This window comes from Halyomorpha halys, unplaced genomic scaffold, assembly GCF_000696795.3.
Source record: "Halyomorpha halys isolate HHAL.00 unplaced genomic scaffold, Hhal_1.1 Scaffold1766.1, whole genome shotgun sequence".
Taxonomy (NCBI): domain Eukaryota; kingdom Metazoa; phylum Arthropoda; class Insecta; order Hemiptera; family Pentatomidae; genus Halyomorpha; species Halyomorpha halys.
The window spans coordinates 70,439-96,330 of NW_027109623.1; the positions used below are offsets into that span (position 1 = coordinate 70,439).

Consider the following 25,892-nt stretch of genomic DNA (forward strand, 5'->3'; position numbering starts at 1 on the left):
TCAGAATAATAGTAATGTACAATTAACAGAATACACATCTATTCACAGTGAAAATTAGTGTTATCTTAAGAGGTGTACATTTTGTGATGAGACAAACAGTAAATATAATATATAATATCTATTTAGTCAGCAGATTATTGTCATGACTCAACCATTAACAGAAATACCTCTAAGGAAGTAAAAATGCAAGAATAATCTTTATCCCATATTTATCAAACATTCCTAGGAAATTCCATGCTAAAGATTTTATCCAGAAAATATTTTACAGAGGTTTAAATAAAACAAAAAATGGTAATGTCAGGGGTAATACTATCTCACGTTGAGAAGTAGTAGAAACAAATTTATAAGATATACCTAAAGGTATACATAAACAGATAAGTAGGTCTTTTAAATAATTCATTGTCAAATAATATGGATTTGAATTTATTAATGAAATAATAATGTCAAAGTGGTTGGAATAAGCATGTAAAGTTGAAGAAGCTGGATTATGAATGAATTACTAAGAAGCTAGTCAACGCTGATTTGGAAAGTAAACTTTTGAAGTGTAGACAAATGTACAATAGATGGAAGAATTTGATCTTGCTGATTTGGGCTTTAGTGGGGTTCAATGGAGGAAGTTATAATAGTTCAAAGTATCAGCATCGAACATTTTAGCTTATTTAACTCTATCATTCATTATTTTTAGAGATATTCATTTAAAAAATAAATAAAGTATTGAAAAAACAAAACAAAATTTAACATTGAAAACCATAAAAAGTTACATCAGTAGTTAAGTGTATAAATGAGGCTCAAATTAGATTTGAGTGTCAATGAGCCACTTCCGTCATTCCTGCTAAGATGTAAATTATCATTTTGAATTCCATTACAAAATAGCCTAAATAATAATATTAATAAATGTTTTGCTTGAAGTTACTCAATTTAAATAATCATGAGTGAAGAAAATAAAATAGTTTTTGAAATTGATAATTAGAATATCTTAAAATATTTATTAATTTTGATAGTTTGAAAAATCTTTAAACGTTATTTTATTATTTACATTAATGGAATCTTTAAAATGGCTACATCAATAGCCAAAACTTAGTGAGTTAATATTAATAATTGAGTGATTAAACATAAGATTGTTTTATTTATCATCAATTTTATGTATATCAGTACCTCAACTACTCCTAGATTCTTCTTATCAAAAGAATGTCTTTTAACCATCCATATTTACAAAAATAAATAATTTCAGATCTTATTGAATCTGATTCTGAGCTTTCTTATTGAACAATTTTCTGAAAGCATCTGCAAAATTCTTGACGATCTAAAGGCACTTGATTATTATAAAAAATACTAGTTTTTGTTTTACAAATCATCTTTTCATTCCTTGTTTTAGAGTAATCGATAGATTAAAGTCAAGTGGTATTATAAACAAAGCAGTGAATGATATCTCTCATCTTTATGGAGGTGTTGATATTATTTCAAATTCCGAACAGCCAAGGCCTCTGACCATTACTTCACTTCAGGTACTTACTACAGTGTTTAATTTACACCAAAAAATAAATTCAAATCAGGAATAAATAAGATTTATATTTTTTTTTTTTCATTTAGGGAGCTTTTATAATTTTACTTTGTGGTGAAACCCTTGGCTTTATTGCATTCATTATAGAATTATTTTATGCTAAGTTTATTGAAAGAAGAGGATTGAATAACAGAGTGTGATCGCAAACATTCTTAGTCATTAGCCTTTTTTGTTTGTGTTGCATTCGCTTCTAGATTAAGGTATAGACATGTAGTTTCTTTGACTCTATTTCTGCATTTTTTTTTTTTATAATTAATAAAATATCAAAATCCATATTTTTCAACATTTGCTTTATGAAAATTCTGCATTATACACAATACATCTATATAATAATAAATTAGAATGATCAAAACCTTATCTATGTCTTTACTCAAATCCTCTACGACTCCCTCACAAAAAAATTTTGTAACTTCTCACACTTATATCTGTTGTGATTTGGATGATCTCTTACATGATAAAATTTCAAATGATTTTACTTACTTTCCAATAAAGTTCTTATAAATCTTTGGTTTCTTTATCAATTAAAAATCTTTAAACTAAGTATAGTAAAACTTCTGCCTAACAAACATCCAGGGGGAAGGATATTTTCTCTGTTCTATGGAAGCGTCTGTGAATAAAAAGAGGACAATAATTAAATATTAAGTTCATCTGGTCACTCGATACCTTATGAGTAAAAAAAAAAAATTAATATAATTTTTATGATTATTATAAATAAAATTAAAATTATAAAAGTCTGTTAAAATAATTTCACATTATTTATTGATAGTATATTTATTTTTTTCATTTTATTCCCATTCATCTCTATAAAACTTTTTTTTTTCATTTGGATGAGATATTAATGAATTAATTATCTTATTTAATTTCTTTTGTTATTAGTAAATTAAATAGTAAAATACAAAGTAAATATCATAATATAGATGATAATAATAATAAGTTTTATATAACCTATCCACTCTATTGTGTCCTTATAGAAAAATATTGATACAAGATCATTCAAATGGATCTATCAACCTCTGGTAATTGTTAATAAATATTTAATTGCATTTTGTTCTCCATAAATTAACCATGTCTTAATGCTTAAATATAATACTAAGATCATATCTTAATGTATCAGAAGTCTTCATGCAGATACCTCCATTTAAATTTAAATTATGAACATGCTGAAATACTTTGTGTTATAAATTAATATTTTAAATTAAATAAATACTGTTTAACTGATATTATTAATTGATTAGAATAAACAAATAATTTTTTTTATCCTTTTCTTTTAAAACACTTTTATTATGGTACTGAAAATATTTATAATTAGATTTCCAGTTATTCATTATTTATTTATTTCAGGTAATAAAAAAAAAAAAATTAATATCTCAGAGCTAAGATGACAGAGTACTGGACAAGCCAGATATCTAAAAATACCTCTGATAAAAACAAAATAAAAATTGTGAAATCCCAGAAAGCAGGTGATAAGCAATTGTGCCACTTTTAAATTGATGAGTCACAGTGCCAACTTGCCATATTTGTTCAGGAAAATTTTTGAATCATACATTTCAAGGTTTTACATAGTTAATTGATATGAGAAGATGGTCAGGGTGCGGTCAGTGAAGAACAAAAATATCTTAAAGCTTATTTACTAGTGCCAATGTTCCATAGTCAACAATTAACTCATCATTATGATTAATTGACACTTGATTTTTCTTTTGTTGCTTCCACCAACTTATTAATAATATCCAGTACTGTTTTTTATTAGTATTATATAGTGCTTTTGGATTGACACCAATGATCCTTTGGGGTAGAGGGGAAAATACTAATAAAATAAGAAAATTGTGATTTATTTAACTCCAATACATTTTGACTTTAGTGCTTTTAGAAACCAAGACACAAATATCTTCTATATATTTTTCTAAGTTCACTTTGCCAATTTATTGGTACCTGAGAATATGTAATAAAAAAGCAATAATAAATATAAGGCACTCTATGATTCTTAATGTTTTGAATAATTTGAAAAATGTTATTGAGAAAATACACAATCTGTTATTACAAAAAATCAATTACTCTCTAGCATCTAAATAAAACTTAAAATAGATTGTAGGAAGATAGTCCGGATGGCGGTCAATACAGATATCGAAATAGTAAAAGAAAACTACTTATTGTTAACCCAAGTTTCACCCCACTTTGCAGGGCTGTCAGATTGAAACAGAGATGTAAACTCAACTTAACTCGGTATATTATATATTATCTGAGAACAAGATGGTTGAGAGGGAGCCCCAGCACCTCGTCTACTTAAACATTATATACACTCAAAGAATTATAAATCTCAACCTGTCTTTAGAATGGAGCAATGCTCCAGTAAAAGAACAATTTTGTAAATATGTATATATAAAAATTTCAACAATAAAAATTTTTCTATAGGGGCTAGGAAAAAAAAAAGGTTGAGAGGGAAGGAAGGGAGGGGGAGGTCAGGAGTGAAGAACACTAATAAGTTATACTTATTTAATTGCCTCAACACTTCAGGATGGGTGACTCTTACTGAAAATACAGCAAACTGGTAAAATCAATAATATTTATTAGGGCAATAATTAAATGAATGAGTGGTATTTCAGCTACAATTCCCCTGAAAACAGGGCTGAAATGTCAGCTAATATAAAATAAGTCTCATTTTTTTTTTCTTAACTCCTGACTACACTCTTCCATTCCCTTTTCCCACTACCGACAATCTTTTCCTGACATTAATCAACAGGCAACAATATTTTTATTCAATACCAAATCGGCCTGCTGGGCCTCATGGTTAATATAACAGCTAGATTTTTTTTTTGGTTTAACAATTGATTATGAGGGGGTGTGAAAGTATAGTCTTGTGTAAAAGATACTTCTAACTATTTACAACGCAATAAATATTGAAGAATTTTTAAATCAATAAAATAGTAGTAATGACAATAATAGAAATAGATTTATAACAGGATATCCTGCGGCAGCATGAGGATGAGGTTCAGTCTTCGGGATGAGGTTGCATTTCCCAAGTTGTATGTTACTACTCCTTTAACTCACTTATCTGTAACTGGGAGTAGAATTTTATGAACCCTTTTTTTGATGAAGTTGTAACAGCCAACAACAAACAAATAATCATATATCATCTGTTTTAAAACCATACATAGGGCTGATGTTTTTTAAAGATAACAGCTGTTTGTTTTTTCTCATTTAATAAATGTTTGTTACAATTTGATACAGCTAGTATACACCCTTGCCTTGAAACTCGAATTATAATATACTCTGTACTGTTATTTCCACAGTACTTGGTTTAAGTCCTAACATTTTTAAGCACTGCAACAGTTAACATAAATATTAACATGATTTTTGTTCATGGCAGTATTCTATGATGATGCACAGCGAAATTAAACATCTTTCTGTTGTATTTTAAATTGAATGATTTAAAATGTACTTTTGAAAATAAAAAATATTTGTGTTGAAAATATTATTTTACCCACCCTTAAATTTATTTGTCTTTTTTTTTACATCTCTAATTCTCCCACCTCTCAAAAACTGGCGCTCTGGGTAGATGCCTAATTGTCAACTACATTAATGAGTGCTTGACTCTAAAACTATTCACTATAGGTCTTGATTTGTTGTTGCCTTGGGTTGTTGGTTTTATATTGGGGAATTTTTAAAATTATAACACTAAGCTATCCAAGATAGAGACCAAAGAACACCCCTGATAAAAAGTAAAATTGAAAAGTCTTAGATTCCTTCAAAACCAATTTCCTGTTGAACAAATTCTAGGCTGTTCCATTTTCATACAAAATCTCCATCAATTTTGCAAGTCTTGCTTCTTTGGTTTTGTTAATCAATAAACCTATATATGAGGTTGATGTTTATTTATATATATCGACGATGCCCGTGCTAGTGAATCAATAGTTTGATCAGAAGCCAACTAATTAATTATAGCTCTGTGGTGCTCTGTCAAGTTCAGTAGTTTCTGTCACCTGTCAGCCAGAACAGCTTGTAACCTTTTTTCTTGGATGGATATTCTCGGCGAGCTGCCGGCAGAAATAGCCCAGAAGATCCTGGAGCTCCTTTCGCCCGAAGATTTGTTGTCTTGCTCCACCGTTTCCAGGACGTGGAGGAGCCTCGTGGATTGCGTTGTACTTTGGCGGAAGTTATGTGTGAGAAGGGATTGGAACGACACAGTTTATGTTGACCAGAACAGGACTCATTATCCGAAGAACGTAGTTACAGAAGGTTAGTAATTACTTGATTTCAATTTAAGTATTCCTTATATCCCCTGTTGAGAATCATAATTGAGAAAATTATGACTAAACATCGATTTTTTTTTTCGAGTAAGACCCTCGTTTGAGTTCAAGTGAAAAAAGTTCATTTCAGCTGCTAATGTGTTGAATGCGACACATGCCATTAGAAAGCAAACTAAATTGACGTTTCTTCAAGTGTGAGAGTGATGAAAGTCAGTTTTGAACGAACATTCTGTAATCTTTAGTACACAATCTAAACAAATAAAATAAATACAAATTATTGAAAAAACAAAACGACGTATGTTGTTGAAATTTGATTTGGTAATAATAGTTTTGTAAAAGTTTGAAACATTTTCTCCTTATGAAGTATTTCGAATTTATGCCCCTATGATTCTTAACTTGTGATATAACTGACAATCTAATCTCATCATTTTACCAAGCTCAACCATTTTCGCATGATGGACCGATATCAAACTTTGATAATCTATCTTAAACATGGAAAATCGCCAAACTTTCAAAATTTAACCACTGTGGTTGCTTATATTCTGTGATATTTACAATTGAAATTGAAATGAATTGATTTATGTAACATTTGAATTCAAACATTCTGCTGTAATAATGTATTTTTTTTCTTTTTCTAATTTTTGTGAATGTAAATCATTCAGTGATAAAAGTCAGTGCTTTGTATATAATGAACTATGTATTATAACAATTTTCAGTCTTATTATATCCCTTTCCTCATTCCTCTCTTATAATGCATTTAAAATTCAGTAAGACTCCACCCATGCGTGTTATCTAACCCCCATACAACAAACCCTATACACCCATAGGACATAGAAGAAGGGGAAAAAAATTGAAACGAATGATAGCAAGTTAAAAGTAGTATAATGCGAATTACACAATACAATATTAAATATTTTGTTGCATGATATGATATTACGTATTCTTAATACGCCATGTAATAAATTTAAATATTTACATGTAAAGTGAAGGGTTCTGATACTATTTTTGCGAAACACGGATATTAAATTCGAGGATTCAATATTGCGTTGTTTTCATAAATTTATTTCATAATTTAGATTAGTACTTAATGTTCGGAAATTTATTTGTTTACAACTCATAACTATTTCCGAGTTTACTTGTCCTTGTTTTATAAAGATATTTTAAGTTGATTAGGTTTCTTATAAATGTTAATTTGTGTTTCAGCAAACACAGAACCACTTTGGGCTTTGAACAAATGGGCCCTGAATTATCAGCTGCGAAACCAAATCCCAATCTCCTGGGAGAAGAGGGAATCCATGGACTACAGACTAAGCCCGGAGGACTCGCAGATCACCATCCTGGCCTGCGACGGGCAGAGGCTAGCGGTCGGGCACGCCAATGGAGTCGTGTCCGTACTGGACGTCTATCGTGTCCCGTACTTCGTTGCCAGCCTCTCATGTCTTCTCAAAGGATACAGGGTGTTGGGTTTGGCTATATCAGGGAGGCACGTCGTCTTGTTGCAGAGTATGCTCCTACAGATCTATATAGCAGATGAAGGCTCCTTCAGGCTAGTTGATGCCAAATCTTTCGAAATGGGATTTATTCATATCGAAATCCTTCAACGGTTCAGCGACACCTTGGATAGTTTTGTCTCCTGGTATTGTTCCGAAATTGACAGTGATAGACTCTCGAAAGAATTATTGGCGACTACTGTAATTTTTCATCTTTCCGAACCGTTGATATACGTCGGAGTTAGGGATTACCAAATGGTTTATGTCTGGTCATTAGTTGATGGTAAAAGGGTAAACACAATACACATTCCAAACAATTCTTGCAAATTAAGAGATTTAATCCTATTTGATGATATGTTATATATTATTTATGCCTCCCGAAACGTACGTCATATAACTGCTTATGACATAAAGAAAAACAAATTTATTTATGAAATAACCACCCCTCATTGTAAAACTCAAAAGTTATTAGTAAACCACTATTTGATTGGAATAGCAATTTCTGGCCCAGGGCTCACCTCACCTGGGGTAATCAAAGTTTGGGAAAAGGAAACCGGGAAAGAAATAGCTTCACGCAGCACGGGTTATGTTTCCTTTAAAACAGTTACCACTCTCCACGACTTGGTCATCTTCAGCGAAAGGACTACCATATATGTCTGGGAACCGAATAACGACTTCGTTATAAGAACATTTTCCTTAGAAGATGTAGTGGTCTTTCTTCATCCCTGCCCTTTTAGGTTCATATTGGTTTTTACCCACGGGTCGTGTTGGCTCTGTGACTGGCTGCAAGGGTGTAAATTATATCGCCTTCATCCTCAATACATCAAGTCGGGTGATTACAGGGGACTGGTTTTTTCCGATGATACAATGCTTCTGATGAAAGCGGATTTGAATTTCCTTGATATGGTTGCATTTTGTTGATTTTCTATAATGAAATTATAATCCAAATTGTATTAAAAAGCGGCCTGCATTTCATAGCATTTATCAATTTTTAAAGAGTTGAAAATATAGGTTAGGTTGATAAGCAAGTTTCTTCAATTTATCGTTTCAGGAAAATTTCTTTTATTACCATAGCCTGTATTCTCAATAGATGTAAGTGAAATCATATTTGAAATTAAAAAATATTTATATTATTGTTATTTTAGAATTAATTTTGCTTTTTATTTTAGAACTTGGTTTAGTTTTGTTATTTTAACTTTAACGGGAGAATTTAGAAGGCCTCTCAACACTGAACTGACGGAACTGCCCCCGGTAATTCAGGCTATAGCATTGCGGTGTATAGGATGGAAAGGTAAGGTTGTAGAGCAGCCGTTTTCCTAGAGTGCCAAAAGCGAATGCCAATTCCTCAAATCATAACAAAAATAAAAAGGAAAAAATTAAAATTAAAATAGCAAATACGCAGTGCATTCCAGCATAAAAAGTTTGGGAACCATTGTCGTAGGGCTTAGTAACAGATGGAGTGTGAATCCCTAAAATATTATTAAACACTTCGTTAACAGTAAACGGTAAACGCTCGTAAAAATATGTTTTGTTCTTTTATGGATGTTACATTTAAAAGATTTGCTATCGTTGGCTGTTTCTTTTATTAGTGGATAATTTCTTATTAATAATTACTTCAATAAATTTACAAAATAACCAATATTTATTTTTGGGACTAATAATTATTACAAATAAAAGATAAATTTAAATTTATTTAAAAAATTTATTGTTTATCCCAATTTCTTTTATTAACTGATTACTGTAAATATAACATATAATACAAGTTATGCTATTGCAGCGATTAAGACGGACGTTTATCCCTAAATGTTATTAAATATTGTCCGATATAAAGTCCGAAAGTTAGACCGAAACGTAGGTCAGAGGATTGCTTGAAGAATGATCAGGTGGATTTGGGTTTGGATGGATGTATGTAGAGAACGAATGGTGGTATCGACATCAAACCTTTGGGTTGGCTAAACCTTTATTCTTATTAATTTAAATGTTTAGTTTTAAGTTAGGATTTGAAGTTTCTGTGAAGAAAGACTAATCTATAATTTTGGGTTCGTAATAAATACACCTAATTCTAATATTAATTTGATTGTATTTATTTTTTATAATATATTTATTTTGTAATTGTTGTCAATAAACGTTATTTTAATTTTATTCTTAATTATTTTCTGATGGAATATCATAAACAAATTATTGTTAATTATTTTTTTAAAATTTAGTTTTAAGATATTCAATCTAATCCATTCATAAAAAACTTTCTTAGCCACTTATTATTCTGAATGTTGGAGGTTTTTTGAATCGTGATTTTCTTATAAAATGAATCGTTGGACATTGAAACAACTGTTACTGTCAAAATAGTACAAGGGTCCGGTTGAAAAAAAAAAAGTCAATCATTTCAACCCAATTTTTTATTACTTTAATGAAAACTATGTACAGTTGTTACTAGTAAAAAATGATGAGTTTGCCTAGTATTGTTAGGGGGGATAAAAAATGGCTTCTGTTTCAAAACACTAAAAAAAAATTGATTTTTGATTCGGAGCTCCTTATCTTCAAAATTACCTACAGAACTATAAAACCTAACAGAGCATCATTTAAAGTAGAGTAAATTTTCTAAAATATGAGTCAGAGTAGAGCTGTTTGTATTCAGTAGATGCCGATGGTTTTTTAAAAAGCAACATTGCATAACGAAACATCAATATTTTAGCAGATATACTCTCCTTTAAATGATGTTCCGAGTAGCCCACACTGACAGCTGAAGTTTTACAAGGAATTTAGTGTCGTTAAATAAGTTCAACTTCATTTCTTTTATTATTAGCCAGAAACATTTGCATTTGTCTCGCGTTTGTAGAATTCGAATGCAAGACTTAATGCTTTGATATCTTTCAGCCAAGAATATGTGTTCGAAAATGATATTTTGCTGAAAGTTTCTCCGCCCCCTTTTATTGGTTCGCCATATAGTTTGTACACCACACAATTGAGAGGTTTTCATTACCTATCATCGATTATTCAATAGCCTTATCGATTAGGTATAATTTTAATTTATACATATGTACCAAAATCAATTTACTATATTTGTTTGGCTTAGGTTTTAAATATAATGAAATGATGATTCATCTATTACGTTTATTTCTTTTATTTTTAATAATGTAATTAAGGTAAAATGTTTATACTGTTTACAAAAATGAATATGGTTGAACTAATATTAAGATAACACTGCAACTATCTAATCATGAAAATGTAATTTTACAGACTTATTAAAAGTTCATTCACAGCTTATTATTACTTTCTTGGATAAACTGATAATTGTTTATAGGTTGCGGATTCTACAAACAAGTAGGTTGTGAATTTTTACATTTCAAGTTAAATATTCTTAGAAAAGTTATAATTTAACAGTAAAGTTCTGTAAAGATAAATTTTAGGTTATGTTGAAATGTGGATTCAATTTTTATCCACATTAAAATAAGAGCAATTGAGATTTTCATATGTAAACACTGGTTTATTTATTTTTTTATGTAAAAGAGTGCAGGTATTATTCTAATCTCTCATCATAAGTTAAAGTTGTTAACTAGGTTTTTTAGTTAAACATTTGTTAAAACTTTGCTTCTTTATATTTTATCTATCAAATCTATTTTCGTTGTTTAAGAGTGGGGGGAAACGATTTGCGATATAAAGGAAAACCTTGTTAGAGACCTTGCAGACAATACCATTTACCTTGATCAATTGCACGGTCATAATTTAACAGTTTTTCCAACATCCAGTCGTCTCCATATAAAATAGTTTTACTTTCTAAATATTCCCATCGATACAGATTATTTACTATATCTATTTTACTTTGTATATATATTGATAACTTTTTTCTTTACTGTAAATAACTAAAGTCTTTCAGTAAGGTCCCATACAACATTTTTATGATATGTTGCTTTTTAAAAAGCTATATCTCGAAAACTATTTAACTTAAATTGCTCTATTAGGGCTCATATTTTAGTAAATTTACTCTACTTTAACTGACGTTCTCTAAGGTTTTGTAGAGTTGTCGAGGGTTTTAAGGATATAGAGCTCCGAATTAAAAATTAATTTTTTTTTTAACGTATTGAAACAGTGTATTATTCGATGACTAAATACATTAACTAGATACAAAGTGAGAGATCGAACAGAGAGTATTAATTTATTTTAAATAATTTAATTTTTTTTTTAACGTATTGAAACAGCTGCCATTTTTTATTCCCCCTATACTTGGCACTCATCAATTTTGACTAGTAATTATACATAGTTTTCAGAACTATGTAATCATACTAGAAGAATGGCATAATCCTACGTTGAGGTTTACAGGAATGTCCGTTATTGTAATGTAAACTAGCTAGTGATTGGATAGTTCTCTTCCCCAATTCCACTGCCACACCCCTGGAAGGCACATAAGTCCGGCTTTACTTTTCCTGTCAGCGTACCCCCTGAATTATACTCCTTCTCCCGTTTTATGTTGTATATATTAATTATTAGTGTTAATTATGTGTTTGTGGTATTGTAGTAACGTAAACTCAAAATTTGATCATCTTTTATTTTTTGTTAATAGCCCGATTTTTATGTTATCTTTTGTGATAATTTCTTTTTAGAATTCTTTTGCAACTTAAATAAAATATATGAATACTTTTATTTCCTAATATTATATTTGAAGAATATAATCTTAATTTGTATTCTGTACATTTTATTAGAATTCTGTACACCTCAACTTGTATTAATAATTATCTAAGAAAATTATTTTTGAAATATATGTGTGTGTGTGAAATTGTATGATTGTCCTGAGAAGGATTTCTAATCTTTGTTAAGTTAGTAACTTAGCAGTTATAAACAACCACTCTGTATCGTTAAAACGGTTTCGTGTTTATTTTAGTGCTCCAGTTCATTTTTTATTTCATCAATTACCGAAAACAGTCGCTTAAAGACAATTTTTCCAATGAACTTGAAGTTAGTTATATAGAGTCCTCTTACAATAAGACCTAAAGAGCCCTGTAAAAAATTGTTTTTGTCCCCTACTCTAAAAGACCCTAAACTGCCAAACCTGGATGAAACTTTTGGGATTTAGCGGTTGATGGAAATTCATGAAGAGTGCTCAGAATTAAAAAAAAAAAATGTTTCATTGAGGCAAAATAGAATTCATTTTTTAACAATAATTCATGAAAAACCCAACGGGACTCAAGGTAATTTTGCATTGTTTGTTTTATTTGGTACGAACAACGTAGATGATATTACTGTCGGTTTTTTTATTTTATTTTTTTATTGAAGCCTTGCGAGGGTATTAATATTAAAGTAAAAACGTTAATTTATCTTTATTTCTTTTTATTCAAATCTTATCAATTCTCGTGGTCAGATGCAGCGTTAAAAAGCCTTTTTGATAATAAGACAAATGTCAATTTTTTATTTTAAACTAAAGAATTTTCATTAATAAATACGAAATTGTAAAATAATAGAAATTTTTATTTAAAACTATGGAATTTAGCTGTGCAATCCATTACTTGGTGTTTCTGAAAATGTGGGAGAGAGAAATACTATATTCAGCCATGCTGCCGAATCAGATTAGGTTGCTACATTACACAGCATACCAATCAATCCATGATTGGACACCTACCCAATATATATATATTCGCATGTTATAACAATAATTTTTTGTTTCTCTTCTTTGTCTCTTTCAATACTACAATCAATACTAGTCTACAAATCCTAATGCTACAAATAAATACAATACTAACTACAAATATTTTGTTTTACTTTATTTCATTAATTTTACTCATCTTTTCATTCTTTATCGATTTAGCAATTTCATTACCTTTAACAATTCTATTCTTCCTATCTCACTCCCTCAGACCTCCCATTTTCAGTGATTTGCTATCCATGTTCGATCCGTTAAACAAATTTTTCATCAGACAGCATTGTGAAGTCAAACCAAGGACATATAATAGTCATCGCAGTAGATACAAATCTAAGAAAAAAGTTAAAAGAAATACTTCAATGAATAGATAGATAAGTTAAAAATAAATAATAGATAAGTTAAAATAGATCATCATTAGTATTTAGTGTAATTTAGAAACCACGTATTTAAGATAAGCCATTATTATTATTTGAATGAATAAACAATTCTGGAAGAGTAATTAGTACTTATTATTCTAATTAACAAATAAAGCAGTAATCGGAAAATCCAAAGAATAAATTTTACTTCAGGATTATTTATTGTTCCCAATTTAAGAAAATAAAAAAATGTGTAACTTTTCGGTCAGCAGGTTTTATTGAAAAAGTTTTAGTTATACCCCAAACATAAAACTGCGTTAAATAAGAAGAATTAAGTAAATAAATAGAGTGATTATACAAATCGTAAAAAGATAAGAGTAACCTACGGAATTAGATTTTACAAAAAATATATAAATTTAAAGATTAAATTAAATATACTCAATATAAAATAAGTTGGTACATAAAGCAAAATTTCTCACAAGAAATTCTAATACCATAAATTTGTCAAAAGAACCGAGGAACAACGGAGGTGAGGGCGAAGTTTGTTTTTAGACAAATTATTTATTTTTTTTTTATTTTCAAATCCTCTTAATTGATATATAATTACAATTACAAATATATGATAATACAGAGTATATATACCTATAACATACTGACTTTGTTTGCCGTATGGCAGTATAAGTTGAGTTACAGGGTCCGCTGAAGGCGATTTCACATTGGTAACATACTAGTTGGGAGACAAATTATTAAGATGTTATATTATTATTAGCTGTTAGATTTAAACAAACTCCACGAAAACAAGAAATAAAAACATATCAATGTGTTTATATAATAATTAATGGGAAGAATAAAGAATAATTTGTAATGCTTTATAAATAATGAAAAACCTTGGTGAAGCTCATAGGCGACTAGCCGTGTGGTTATCTAGAGATAAAGAAACAACAAGGCTTTTCAATTCCTTCCGCTTATGCTAATATGAAGTGATAATCGCCTCTAAAATTTCCGAGATAAGTGTAACCTCTATTTGACAATAATATTTTTGCACATTCTCATTATAAACAATTTTTTTTTAGAGATCTTCATTGTAACAAGTTTATAATTCATTCCTGTTTAATTATTGAGGTCCGGCCCCGAGACTGACTAATTGTACTACATAATACTACAAGCACTGATACATCTAGACGTGATATGAGATCCTGCTATCTTATCGAACAGGGTACAATTGTTTGCTTGGCTCTGAGTCAGGCTTTTAGTTTGAATATGAATAACAGTATGACTGGTTTAATATGTATGAAGGTTTATTGTAAAAAAGCCCGACAACGAGTCGAATCTACACCGGCAACTCGAGATGATTTTCTTTTGCAGAAGATTACTCCATGAAGTCATCATAGTTTTAAACTATTATAAAAATTTAACGTGCGGGTGCCTCGTAAAGAAGAGATAAAGATGATTAGACACGCCAACTACTTCTCTGCAGTCTGAAACAACATTATTGGATATTTAAAGAATTCTGTATCCCATAACAGAACTATCGCTTTGAATACTTTAGTCCCGTAAAGAGTTATTCGATGACCTAAATACATTATCTAGGTACAAAGTGAGAGATCGAACAGAGAGTAATAATATTTAAAATAATTTAATTATTTTTTAAATTATAATTTAAAATAATCATGAGAGATAGTTGACCGTGGATGACAGATACGAGGAGAAGATGGTTGGGGGGTGCAGTCAAAATATAACACAAATAAGTTTAAATAACTTATTTAATCGTGCAAACGTTTCGGCCAGAATTTCTCAGAGCTGTTAGCTTGAAATCTTACCGCCATGTGGCGATATAATTTGATAATCATATTTATGATATAATTATAAATAATATAATAAACATTTATAATATGAGATAATTTATTAAGACATCAAAGGACATAATCCGTTGATCTAGGACAGTGGTTCTCAATCGATGGTCCGCGGAACCCAGAAGGGCAGCTACAGCCTTGGGACGGAGTTGCCGGCGAGCCTGGCAACATTTGTCAGGACTTATAATTAGGAATGTTTTCTTCTTTACTTATCCTTATGTTTAGAGGTTTTAACTGGCAAATCCAATTGAAATTGCTTCATAATGCATTACAGTATGTAGGAACCTAATTTTCAGATAGTTTCCCTAAGGGACTTAAATTTGCCCCAAACGGTGAGAGGACCGCACATGTTTCAATGTCTAGCTAATTGCATAAGTTACTAAAGAAATTATTCGGAGAGTTATGTATCTCACCAATAATTAATTGAAAATTAAAGATCTTATCTATTCCTCATTCTCTACGCTATGCCGAAGTGAATAGTCATTTATGCTAGGAGGTGGACTCGACACAGCAACTAATGCCTTGCACTTCCGACTGTAAAATTTTTTTAATTTAATTTTATAGTAAACGTGAATAAATTGATTAAGTTAGCAGGTGGCGACCCTAGAACGTTTACCTCTTCAAAGCATACATTCCTCAATCTTAGAACAACAAAGTTTTGTGTTCTGATGTTATTTTCAAATATTTCTATATTGATATGTATTGAAAACGTTTTTCTTCCAAAAAGGCAATAAATTAAAAAAAAAATACAAAATATGGTTATAAAATTACAGCATTTATAGATACTTTGGCTCATTATGGGACCCAGGGGGTCACTAGAGGAGAATATATTGATATCGTTAGTCACGATAGGTATGAGGAGTATCACGAGGTCGATATTTATCTGATGGAAATCGTTATGAATTTGCTTTTTTCTTCGAGACTGGATCGAACTAGCCGATTCCAGCTCTAACACTAGAATACACATGGTGATCGGTTCAATTAAAAATGATTAATCTTCAGTAAAGTAAATTTTTAGTTTAATTAAGTATTGAATAGTCAAGTATCGCCAATCGTAATTGTTTTAGATTCGAGAATAATTCTCTAGAGAAGGATGGACTTCTTTGAGAAATTCCCGACAGAGCTAAGGGAGAAGATTATGACCAAGCTTAACGTTGAAGATTTGCTGCGCTGCTCGTTGGTTTCAAAGATGTGGAGGTCGCGAGTCAACAGCGATTTGGTTTGGCGACGCCACTGTCGTCGCAAACTTTTCACTGTCAGTACAATGGAAAAATACAAAGAAGCTTTGTTTTATAAGTACAATTACAGTAAGTATTGAAGTTGTAACGTATAGCATTATAGACGTATTTAAGGCCAAATCCTTTATAAGAAATAATCATGTCCCAAAATAACTGTAATACTAGCCAAGTAATGATGGGAGCTACATTTGTAATGCCTAAAACATTTTTTTTTTTTTTAATTCCTGAAGAATATTCTTTTCAGATCCTGAATCGACGAGCTTGGAGTCGCTATGCCTGTGGCGTCTAGTGTACTCAGTAAACAGAGCGCTGATGCAGCGATGGCAGGACGGTCAATGGAAGAGGACGGTATTCAAGAAGACGCCGCATGTCTACTGCTTGGACTGCGACGAGGAGTACCTAACTTCTGGCCATGAAGACGGCAGTATCTTCGTTTGGTACTTGTGCCTCATTGCCTCATAGTATTAAGCGGTTTAGCAAATGTAGGATCGAGTTGTAACGGATAATTTCTTCAGGTCGGTCCACCTTTGGAAACTGACAGAGGAAGTAAATGATTTCAGAGCCATTCAGTGCCTATTGAAGGGGACCCCCGTCACAGCCATAAGGATAAACGGTCAACATGTTCTGGCACTACAGAAACAACTGCTCCAAATCTACAGTATGAAAGATGATGCTCTTACTTTGGTTGGAACCTGGAGCTATGAGCTCGGCGAGGGCATTATGGATCTAACACAACAAGCTAAACTTCTCGGTAAAATCTTTAATATGATTTTGTTTTTTTATTAGATCCAGTTGCTGAAAAAAATAGAATACAAAATTGAGTACTTTAAAAGTTTAAACATACCCACCCAAATATGTTTTAAACTCTTTGTATTCATAAATATATTTTTTTTAATCTAACCAGCTAAAACTTTATCCACAAACATTTCACTAAATTCTAAAACTTTATACACAAACATTTCCCTAAGTTCTAAAATGTTATCCACAAACATTTCCCCAAGTTCTAAAATGTTATCCACAAACATTTCCCTAAATTCTAAAACTTTACCCACAAACATTATACAAGATAAAGCTAAAACTTTATCCACAAACATTTCCCTAAATTCTAAAACTTTATCCACAAACATTTCCCTAAATTCTAAAACTTTATCCACAAACATTATACAAGATAAAGCTAAAACTTTATCCATAAACATTTCCCTTAATTCTAAAACTTTATCGACAAACATTGTGCAAGATAAAGCTAAAACTTTATCCACAAACATTTCCCTTAATTCTAAAACTTTATCCACAAACATTTCCCTTTAAATTTAGTCTGCCATTGTATATAAATGAGTTAACCCCTTCAGATCGGGTGAGAGGAGAGCAACCAAAATCCCAGTATGGTATCGCTCGGGGTAGATCCGTAACAGAATAAATATTGGTTTGCTTTTGTTTGGATCTTCCCATCCTTGAACGTTATCAGTAATTTGGTTCCAGTGCATTCTATGACATTTTCTACCTCCTAACCTTTCAACTGACATTTTAATACTTAAATCAATATAAGGTTTCTCTCTCTAAGCTGATGTACTTCTGCATATTATTTAATTTCTACTTAATTTCAATAAAAATCTTTTTTTTTTTTTATTTTTTTTTTTATTTTATTTTTATTATTATAGAATTTTTTCACCATTAAATTCATAATAATGTAAACGGTTTATCCAATTGTACAGTCTTCGTTATAGAATGAAAATTATTATTTATAAAAATTTGGGTCTTCATTTTTAGATAGATTTAAATATGCGAAGTATGCACCCCATTAAGATAATTGAACCATGCATGGCATTTCAAATGACTATGTTAAGTTGTGAGGCTAAGTAACGTACGAATACCTAAAACTAACTAGAATTGAACCGTTATGTTAAAACACTGTAAATTATTTATTATTTTAATAACCTTATATCAGTAAATAACAAATAAATGTAGTGTGGGCACTCATACGACTTTCCCAACCGATTGGGGGATTTAATTTAATTTTCTTTGTCGATTACAAACAAAAGCTCATTATAATAAAAAATAAAATTCGTAACGTGCAAAATTGGATTTCCATGGGGATCGGTGAAAACGGAGGTATGAACCATTGATCGGTAGTACCAGTATGGAACATTTCCTTAGCTTTTTACTGTTACACCAATAGTAACAAATAGTGTATAGTTATGAACAGAAAATATAGATAATTGTATACACTGATTCACAGGAACAAAATTCGACCACTGGTATAAAGAATGCTTGAGAAATTACGATGTCTATCCGATAAGGAAGCTAAAATTCTTGGCACACAAAAATCTGTGCTTTGCTAGTGTCGGAGGATCGGCTGCCGTTGACATATGGACGATGGATGGGGCACCGAAGGCGTACCTCACTGGCTTCATCAATATAAGAAATATTGTTGAGAATTGTGGAGATGTATACATAATAAGTGGGAACAGTCCCACTGTCATTAACAGGTATTTGATTCAGAATTAATTGAACGATATCCATTGTTACACACGGGTATCTAGGATTTGACGTAGTTTATATTGCATATACATAAGTAAATGTGTATTGAATCGTTGGCTGATTAACCAATCAGACATTAAATTAAAATCTAGACTCAGAACGTTGTATTAGAATTGTTATAAAATAAACTCCATCTCTTTGTTGAAATTCATTTATGTTGTATCTTACATTCTAATCTTAATGTACCAAAAAAGCAAATAATTTAATATAAAAAATGAAACAGAAATTATTTCTTTTAATTTTAATTAGAATGAAAATAATAATTGGGTAATGATGAGGTTCTTTATCACCGCTATAACCCAAATAAACATCGAAAATTTCTATGTATAAGTTTATTGAGGTGAAAAGATAATCAAGGTCCACTAGGTATCCACCAACATAACCACCCAAATATTTTGGCAATACTCAAAATTTATTTGGGTTTGTAAATGTAGCTGTTCCAAGTGATTCCAGCCTATTCATTAAACACTATTAAATTATAGATCAAATTAGTCCCATAAAGTAATTCGGTCAAAAGGTATGGTACAACCACCTGTTCTGTTTCTAGATGGACTTCAACAAACAGGATATTGGAGCCCAGTGAACAACAGAGGGGTAGTTAACCATCATATTAATTCGCCGAATTATTGCCTTACGGTACTATTTCGACGCTTAATTTAATTTTCTTTAATTTGTTTTATTATAAATTTTCACTAAGAACTACCGTTTAGGAATCACGGGCGTAACACTGAAAGAATGATCTATTGGAATGCAAAGTTCTACTTTATTTAGGACTTATAGACGAAAAAAAGTCCCAATTCGTCGCTTCAGCAAATTTATTAGCCAGTCAGTAAGAGTTTTAAGACCAACAGAAATGTGCTTCCGTGTTAAGTGTGACATGAGCTAATTTTCAAAATTATTTGCAGATGTATGTTATATGGCTCTTCTACTATTATTATTGGCTATTGTGTAATTTAAATGGCGCAGAAATGATCTGTAAAAAATTGACAGACGTATTTTCTATTATTAATTCTTTTTTTTTTTCTGTTAAGCACTACAGACCATGAAGGTCCTCGACCGCGCGTGGGAGCACAGAAAGCCTTGATCATGTTACGTACTTCAATTCTCGTTGCTGTTGAGAACGGGGGCGGCAACATGCTATTTTAAACTCAAGGTTTAATTACAGGTCCATTTGCGATCAATTCAGTGTATCTTTCCAAAATATTGTATTTATTGCTTTCAATCTACCGACAGCAGTTTTCAACGTGCTCAGCTATAGGTCATAAGTACTCTATCTAAAGCTAGGATGAATTTAACCTCAAGATATTCACTTAAACATCTTTAAATATCAAATATGGACAATAATGGTATACAGTATTGTATCAACACTCTTACTTCAGTGCCAATAACGTTCTATCTGTAGATTGAAGCTTCTCGCCTAACGGAGAGGGTATGATAGTCCCCTATTGAAATTCAAACTGCCTTGGACCTTCCATAACATTAGATAATAATACGATATAACAATTGGCTTTAGGTACTGCTGGACAGAAAACGAAGCAGACAAAGTAATATCGGTGAATGGTTTCAAGCGGATAGTGTTCGGCGACGAGTACATCCTGGCAATCCCTCACCCCTCCGACGTGAAGATGACGATGTTATGGGTCTGGAACATGTCCTACCGGCTGATCAGGTCCAAGGTTCTGTCTTCGGCTATTGTAAGCGCGGTGGCTACCAGCGTCGTCGTCTACAGCGAGAACTACATCATTACAGTTTGGAATCCGAAGACAGACATGGTACTGAGGACGTTTTCAGTAGGAGCATCAGTTGGTTTCATGAGACATGCTCATTCTACGATTTTAGTAAGCATTCATTCGTTGTCATTCATTATTAGGTTATTTCTATTAGTTATAGCGCATTGCCCTATTGTAAGGTAATCAAGTGATATTCTCCAAGAAGAATACCTTGTATTTATTAATTCTTTGGACCATTATTCTTAAGGGCTATTGGGGTATGCACGTAGTCCAAACAACCTTCTTCTTCATCTTGTTAAAATTATTTTACTGTCGAAGAGAAAGTGAAGTTGAAAGTTATGTGCTGTTGATCTTCGAACTTCGCAGGATATAGATATTACTTTAAGTTGCTTAGAGGGCAAACAGCAATCGAGGAGAAGTCAACCCTCACTCTACGAAATTGCGACTGCTAGTTATCTATTGTTCGACATTATTGTTTATTTTTTATTATTTTATTTCGAGTTATTTATCCATTTTTCGTTTGGAGATTCATTTAAGGCTATCTATTTTGGCGAAACAGTCAATTACTTAATGTAATAAGCAAAAAAGTCCACCAAATAGGGATATCTACAATTGTAATCCAAAATGAAACAGAAGGCAGCCAGTTATTGGCTCATATCTTCCCCTAATATGTTCCGCCCCTAAAAATCATATAAGGCCCGCATTTTTGGCTTCACTTTTTCTGCCAGCTTACCCTCTCCATTATACACCTTCCTGCAAGGTAATAAGATGCAGATGGACACTAATAATGATCCATTTGAAAATTTTCCATAATAAAATCAGTAATTGTAACAAATTGTTTGTTACAGTCAATAATTGGAAATTTAGTAACTACGTATTATATTTTTAGAATATGTCCTGTTGTTTTTCCGGAAACATTCTTAAAAGTACTTGTTCGAATTGAGTGGAAAAACACTTCAGTCTTGTTTAATAAACTTGGAAGATATGATATCTGTCATATTCTACGAAGTTATTGGTTGATAATCTCTTTTACTTTAGTATACCGAAATATTCCTTATATAACCAACTAAATGGATATAGCATAAATTTACACATTATATATAAATAAATATCAATTAAAATAATTGAGGAAAACCACATTAAATCTACGATTTTTAATTATAAAACTACATAAACCTTTTTATAAAATTGTTACATTATGTATATTTGTAACGTTTCGGCTCTAATTCATTGGGTATTCTGAAACACAATTCTCATTACCCCAGACGCACTACCGCAATATATTTTCATACATACAAAACATGGAAGCCCTGTTAAATTATTATAATTTTTTTTTAATTTGTTTTTTACTCTTATTTTCAGCTATTTTTTAGTTGGTCATTTTTAAATATTATTTACGAATTCCTATTTAAAATTATTTCACTGTTAAAATTATATAAGCTAAAATATTTTTAGCATATTTCATAATTGTTCTTATTTGAATAGGAATTTGTGTATATTATTAATTTATATATTTTAGGCATAAAGGTCCAGTACGTTAGGTTAGGTTTTAGTAGTGTGACTAGGGTGAGTTGGATTATCTTTGAGAATGACCAATGAATTAGGGCCGAAACGTTACAAATATGAAACCTGGTTTGGTTTCCGTTTCCACTCTTACATACATAATTATATATTTACCTGCTCTCATTATACCACCTCCCATTGTTATCATTACGCATTTATTTCCATCATTTATCTTATTAATTCTTACTTTTTTTGTTCTGTCATTTTTTTTTTATTTTGGATTATTTTTATACAACTGTTTGATCTATTTTAACTGTTTTGATTATACGAATATTTGGACAGAGCCTTCCACTTGTAACATAAACTTAATGTTGTGGTTTTTGATGTTACTTTGATAGATTATCTGACCATTTATTATCTAGAGTTGCGATATAGTAGTCCATCTATCATCTTTAAACTGATAACAGATTTTAGACAGATTTATTGCTCAAAAAAAATTTAACATTGGTAATGTTACAAATAATTGACTAATATTTTAGCTAAAACATTTCTGATATTAAATAAGCAAGTGACAGGAGAAATCATAACAAATCAAATAAATTTACAAATTCACCATCTGATGAAAAACTTCATTTGATGAAATGTAATGAAGCCAAGCAAATTATTAATAAAGTCAAATTATCCATGCTTTATTATTTTTATCCATAAAAATCAACATTTGATATGATACAACAAGGTGCATGCATGCATTATTTTGTATTTTCAATTAATATAAATAATATTCTTCTTGTGATTTATTAGTAATCTATAATTTTCTAATAACAATGATATGTTGAAGGTTCTTTTTGTGAATGCTTCATTGGACGCCTGGGATTTTCTGAAAGGGAAACGACTTTGCAGATTGTACTCTCGACTGGAATGGTCCGGAGACTTCAGAGAACTCCTTTGGTTGAACCCCAGTACAGTTATTGCCGGAGGGGTTCGTAACAATATTCAATTGTTGCGATATTTTTATTTTATTTAATAAAATTTGATCACGAGTATTTTTATATCATTTTACATTTTATACCGGTTTAGGTACTTATATTTAATATAAATATATACCTGTATCATATATTACACTGATTAAACGTTTATAATATACCTGAACGTCACCTTGAGAAGATGAGTATTTCCAAACTAATACAAAGAAGATATTTGTTCTTAATTTTAAAATGATTCAATTTATATCACGCTCCGTCTACTGAATAATCCATCTCCGTCGCATGTTCTATCTGCTAACTTTATAATTTCTTAGTTTATTGTATACTTTTGTGTATGTTTTAATCTTATTTAATCATTTTACTCTTTAGGCTGTACATCCATTCTTCAAATTTTTGTTTACCAATTGTGTGTTTTGAAAAGTCTTTCTTGATAATATTATACTGCCCATACGAAGGAGCATGATATCCATTATATTTCGAATGAATTAAAGACAAGAAGGTAAAGTGAGAGTTCTCGCCATGGTAAACTAGTTTACGTTTATAGACGTGGTATATATGCACTCTATATTTACATTCTTAGATCAGATTTACTAAATGTATTATAATGTACAGTTGTAAATAGCAATAAATAAATATTAAAAAAAAAATTTACATTTTTTATTTTATTTTTATAAATAATATATTTAATGTTTTTGGCTGTGACAACATGGATTAAATCTTATCTTATCATCTATACTAAATTCCCTTTGACTATCGTCCTTCTTGTTATCTCTTGTTTTTTGCTTTTTTGAGATCCCTTTCTCAAACCTATTTTTCGTTCTCTTTCTTTAAAAAAAAAGTTTTCCGATATTAAATTCCTTTTCCTTCCAAGAGGAAATCACCAAGGCAATTTCTCGATTTATAAGTATGATTTGATGGCACAAATTTCCGTCTGCGTAATGCCTTTGCAGTTGTCCACTTTCCTATGTCCTTTCTTGCTCATAAAACTTAACATGTTTTATATCGACAATATTTATTTATATTAATTAAATATGTACTGCTACAAACCATGAAGAGTCAGGGGATACAGTACTTTGTAAGGAAGCACTGTTACTTGACCAAACAACTGTTACTAGTTTTGCAAAGAGGTGATTTGGTCAGAATTACGATCAACCGCCAGATTTTTACCCACTTAAGGGTAACCACTGCATGAGGTTGGGTGGACCACGGAGGGCTCCCGACCCATGGGGCTCACGGCTATAGTGAAAGAGAAAATAATAATCTGCCATAGCCGGATTCGAAGCCGCGTCCTTAGAGTTAGTAGCATAGTGCCTTACCACTGAGCTACCCGCTCCCGCTCATTTATTTATATAATGAATTAAATAAATCTTATATAATTATTTTTAATCAAAATAAATCCTCTTTTGATTTCCAGCTTTCAACAGGATAGAACATGCGATTTCTAAAGCAGATTTCTGTGACACCATTCTTTCTTCCGAATTCAAATTGATGCATTAAACTTACCTTAAAAATTGTCATTTTTTTTCAATAAACGTATTCTACGCTCAAAAAAAAAAAAAAAACTTAAGTCAGTTCTTATAGGCATTCAAATGTTAATTAAAGCTTCAATAGGAAGTGAAACCTCATTTCCATTCTACTTGTTTCCAAATAGACATTTAACCGACTGTCGTTGAAATTTAGCGAACACATGTAGGAACGGTTATCCAATTTTGCTATTCGCCTTAATTGTTTTGAAAAGTAAACAAAGATCTGACGAATTCGATATTTATCTATTTCATTCATGTATCTTATTAAATAATAAGATGAATAGAATGTGGCAAATGTTCAATGATAATACTACACCTATTATTGATTAGTTTATACTATAGACGAAATCGGTAGTGAAACAATTTATTTTAATTGTATATTGGAATAAATTTAGGAAGAAGGAAACTCGAAAGTGAGACTATATTTTTTAAGCTATTGAATTGAATTATTTTTACCATAAAAATAAATGATTATTTAAATTTGAAACGCATGCAGGTAAAATTGAATAGAATCATTATACAACACAGGAACCGACTATAATTAAATGAATTACCTAATTTTCTCACCCTAGATGAATGGAGTGGGGGGCAACGACCTATCCGGCCACCGATGAATCCGTCGTGCACAACTGTTGCTACGTTCAGTAGATAACATATCGATATGTAATCGATTATACTTAGTACCTACGTTGGTAATGGTTATTATTATAACTTAATTCTTCGAGTGTATAGTTCTACGGTATTTATTAAATTTTTATTTTAAGCAGAGTCCTAAAAAAAGTTTATATATTGCCGTAATACCTTTGTTTAATGAACGGTTTACCTTATGATTTCATTAAAATAACTCGTATTATTATTAATTGTTTTATCATAATTCTATATCTATATCTATTCTATATCATAATTGTGATATTTATATCCTTTTTAAATCAAGAACAGCCTGCGAGTAATATATCGAAATTGTCCTTTCGATTATACGCTTTTAAATCGAGAGTATGATATCGATCATTGGCCAGCTATTGACGATTAGGAAGTGATAGTGTCAGTATGTCCCATTGTCTTGAGGAGGTTAAGTCCTTTTCTTGTTTTGTTTTTGACTTCGTAGTTTAGTAGTTTTTTTTTGTTTAAATCCTCAGTGGACCATTGACATTAAATATTGAAGAAAGTTTATAATCTGTGCAGTAACGGAACCGTCCAGTAACATAGTTTTATACAGGATATGACCATATTTAATTATT

The 25,892-nt window shown here is 30.9% G+C and overlaps 4 protein-coding genes and 1 long non-coding RNA gene across 9 annotated transcripts in view; 4 read left to right on the forward strand and 1 right to left on the reverse strand.

The window, feature by feature from the left end:
• The window catches only part of LOC106690595 (glutamate receptor ionotropic, delta-1), a 5,467-nt gene extending 3,766 nt beyond the window's left edge, over positions 1-1,701 (forward strand). The window contains exons 6-7 of the mRNA XM_014436080.3: positions 1,376-1,505; positions 1,591-1,701. Coding sequence (XP_014291566.3) covers positions 1,376-1,505; positions 1,591-1,701 — 241 coding nt within the window. The remainder of the gene's footprint in view (positions 1-1,375; positions 1,506-1,590) is intronic.
• Positions 1,702-1,865: 164 nt separating this feature from the next.
• LOC106690596 (uncharacterized) overlaps positions 1,866-25,892 on the reverse strand; it is a 26,843-nt gene continuing 2,816 nt past the window's right edge. Inside the window, exons 1-3 of one of the 3 annotated variants that reach the window (XR_010843549.1) lie at positions 14,171-14,430; positions 13,105-13,257; positions 1,866-2,168 (exon numbers count right to left, since the gene is read on the reverse strand). This is a non-coding gene — a long non-coding RNA (uncharacterized lncRNA). Of the gene's footprint in view, positions 2,169-13,104; positions 13,258-13,940; positions 14,431-25,892 lie in introns of those variants that run through there. The other 2 variants (XR_010843548.1, XR_010843550.1) reach the window with 2 other exon arrangements.
• LOC106690594 (F-box and WD repeat domain-containing 11-B) lies at positions 5,737-23,188 on the forward strand. Of its 3 annotated transcripts, none has more exons than XM_067047785.1 (7): positions 5,737-5,794; positions 16,204-16,443; positions 16,619-16,811; positions 16,890-17,125; positions 18,611-18,860; positions 20,426-20,750; positions 22,984-23,188. In XM_067047785.1, exons 2-7 carry the CDS (start codon positions 16,230-16,232, stop codon positions 23,167-23,169), a joined length of 1,404 nt encoding a protein of 467 aa, XP_066903886.1. In that variant the 5' UTR covers positions 5,737-5,794; positions 16,204-16,229; the 3' UTR covers positions 23,170-23,188. The 3 variants fall into 3 exon arrangements, with proteins under 3 accessions (XP_066903886.1, XP_014291565.1, XP_014291563.1); XM_014436079.3 differs by lacking the exon at positions 5,737-5,794 and adding an exon at positions 10,422-10,620; XM_014436077.3 differs by lacking the exon at positions 5,737-5,794 and adding an exon at positions 10,422-10,616.
• LOC106690593 (uncharacterized) lies at positions 6,978-9,416 on the forward strand. The gene has a single exon (XM_014436076.3). It carries the CDS (start codon positions 6,990-6,992, stop codon positions 8,214-8,216), a length of 1,227 nt encoding a protein of 408 aa, XP_014291562.2. The 5' UTR covers positions 6,978-6,989; the 3' UTR covers positions 8,217-9,416.
• LOC106690592 (transmembrane and coiled-coil domain-containing protein 4) overlaps positions 25,678-25,892 on the forward strand; it is a 27,183-nt gene continuing 26,968 nt past the window's right edge. The window contains exon 1 of the mRNA XM_024359427.2: positions 25,678-25,892. The gene's annotated coding sequence lies outside the window, so the exon portion shown is untranslated.

Coding starts and splice junctions, on each gene's coding strand:
- LOC106690593 (XM_014436076.3), top strand. CDS start 6,990: ATGTTAATTTGTGTTTCAGCAAACACAGAACCACTTTGGGCTTTGAAC.
- LOC106690594 (XM_067047785.1), top strand. CDS start 16,230: ATGGACTTCTTTGAGAAATTCCCGACAGAGCTAAGGGAGAAGATTATG. Junction 18,861..20,425: donor AGTCCCACTGTCATTAACAG/GTATTTGATTCA, acceptor AATTGGCTTTAG/GTACTGCTGGACAGAAAACG. Junction 20,751..22,983: donor ATGCTCATTCTACGATTTTA/GTAAGCATTCAT, acceptor GATATGTTGAAG/GTTCTTTTTGTGAATGCTTC.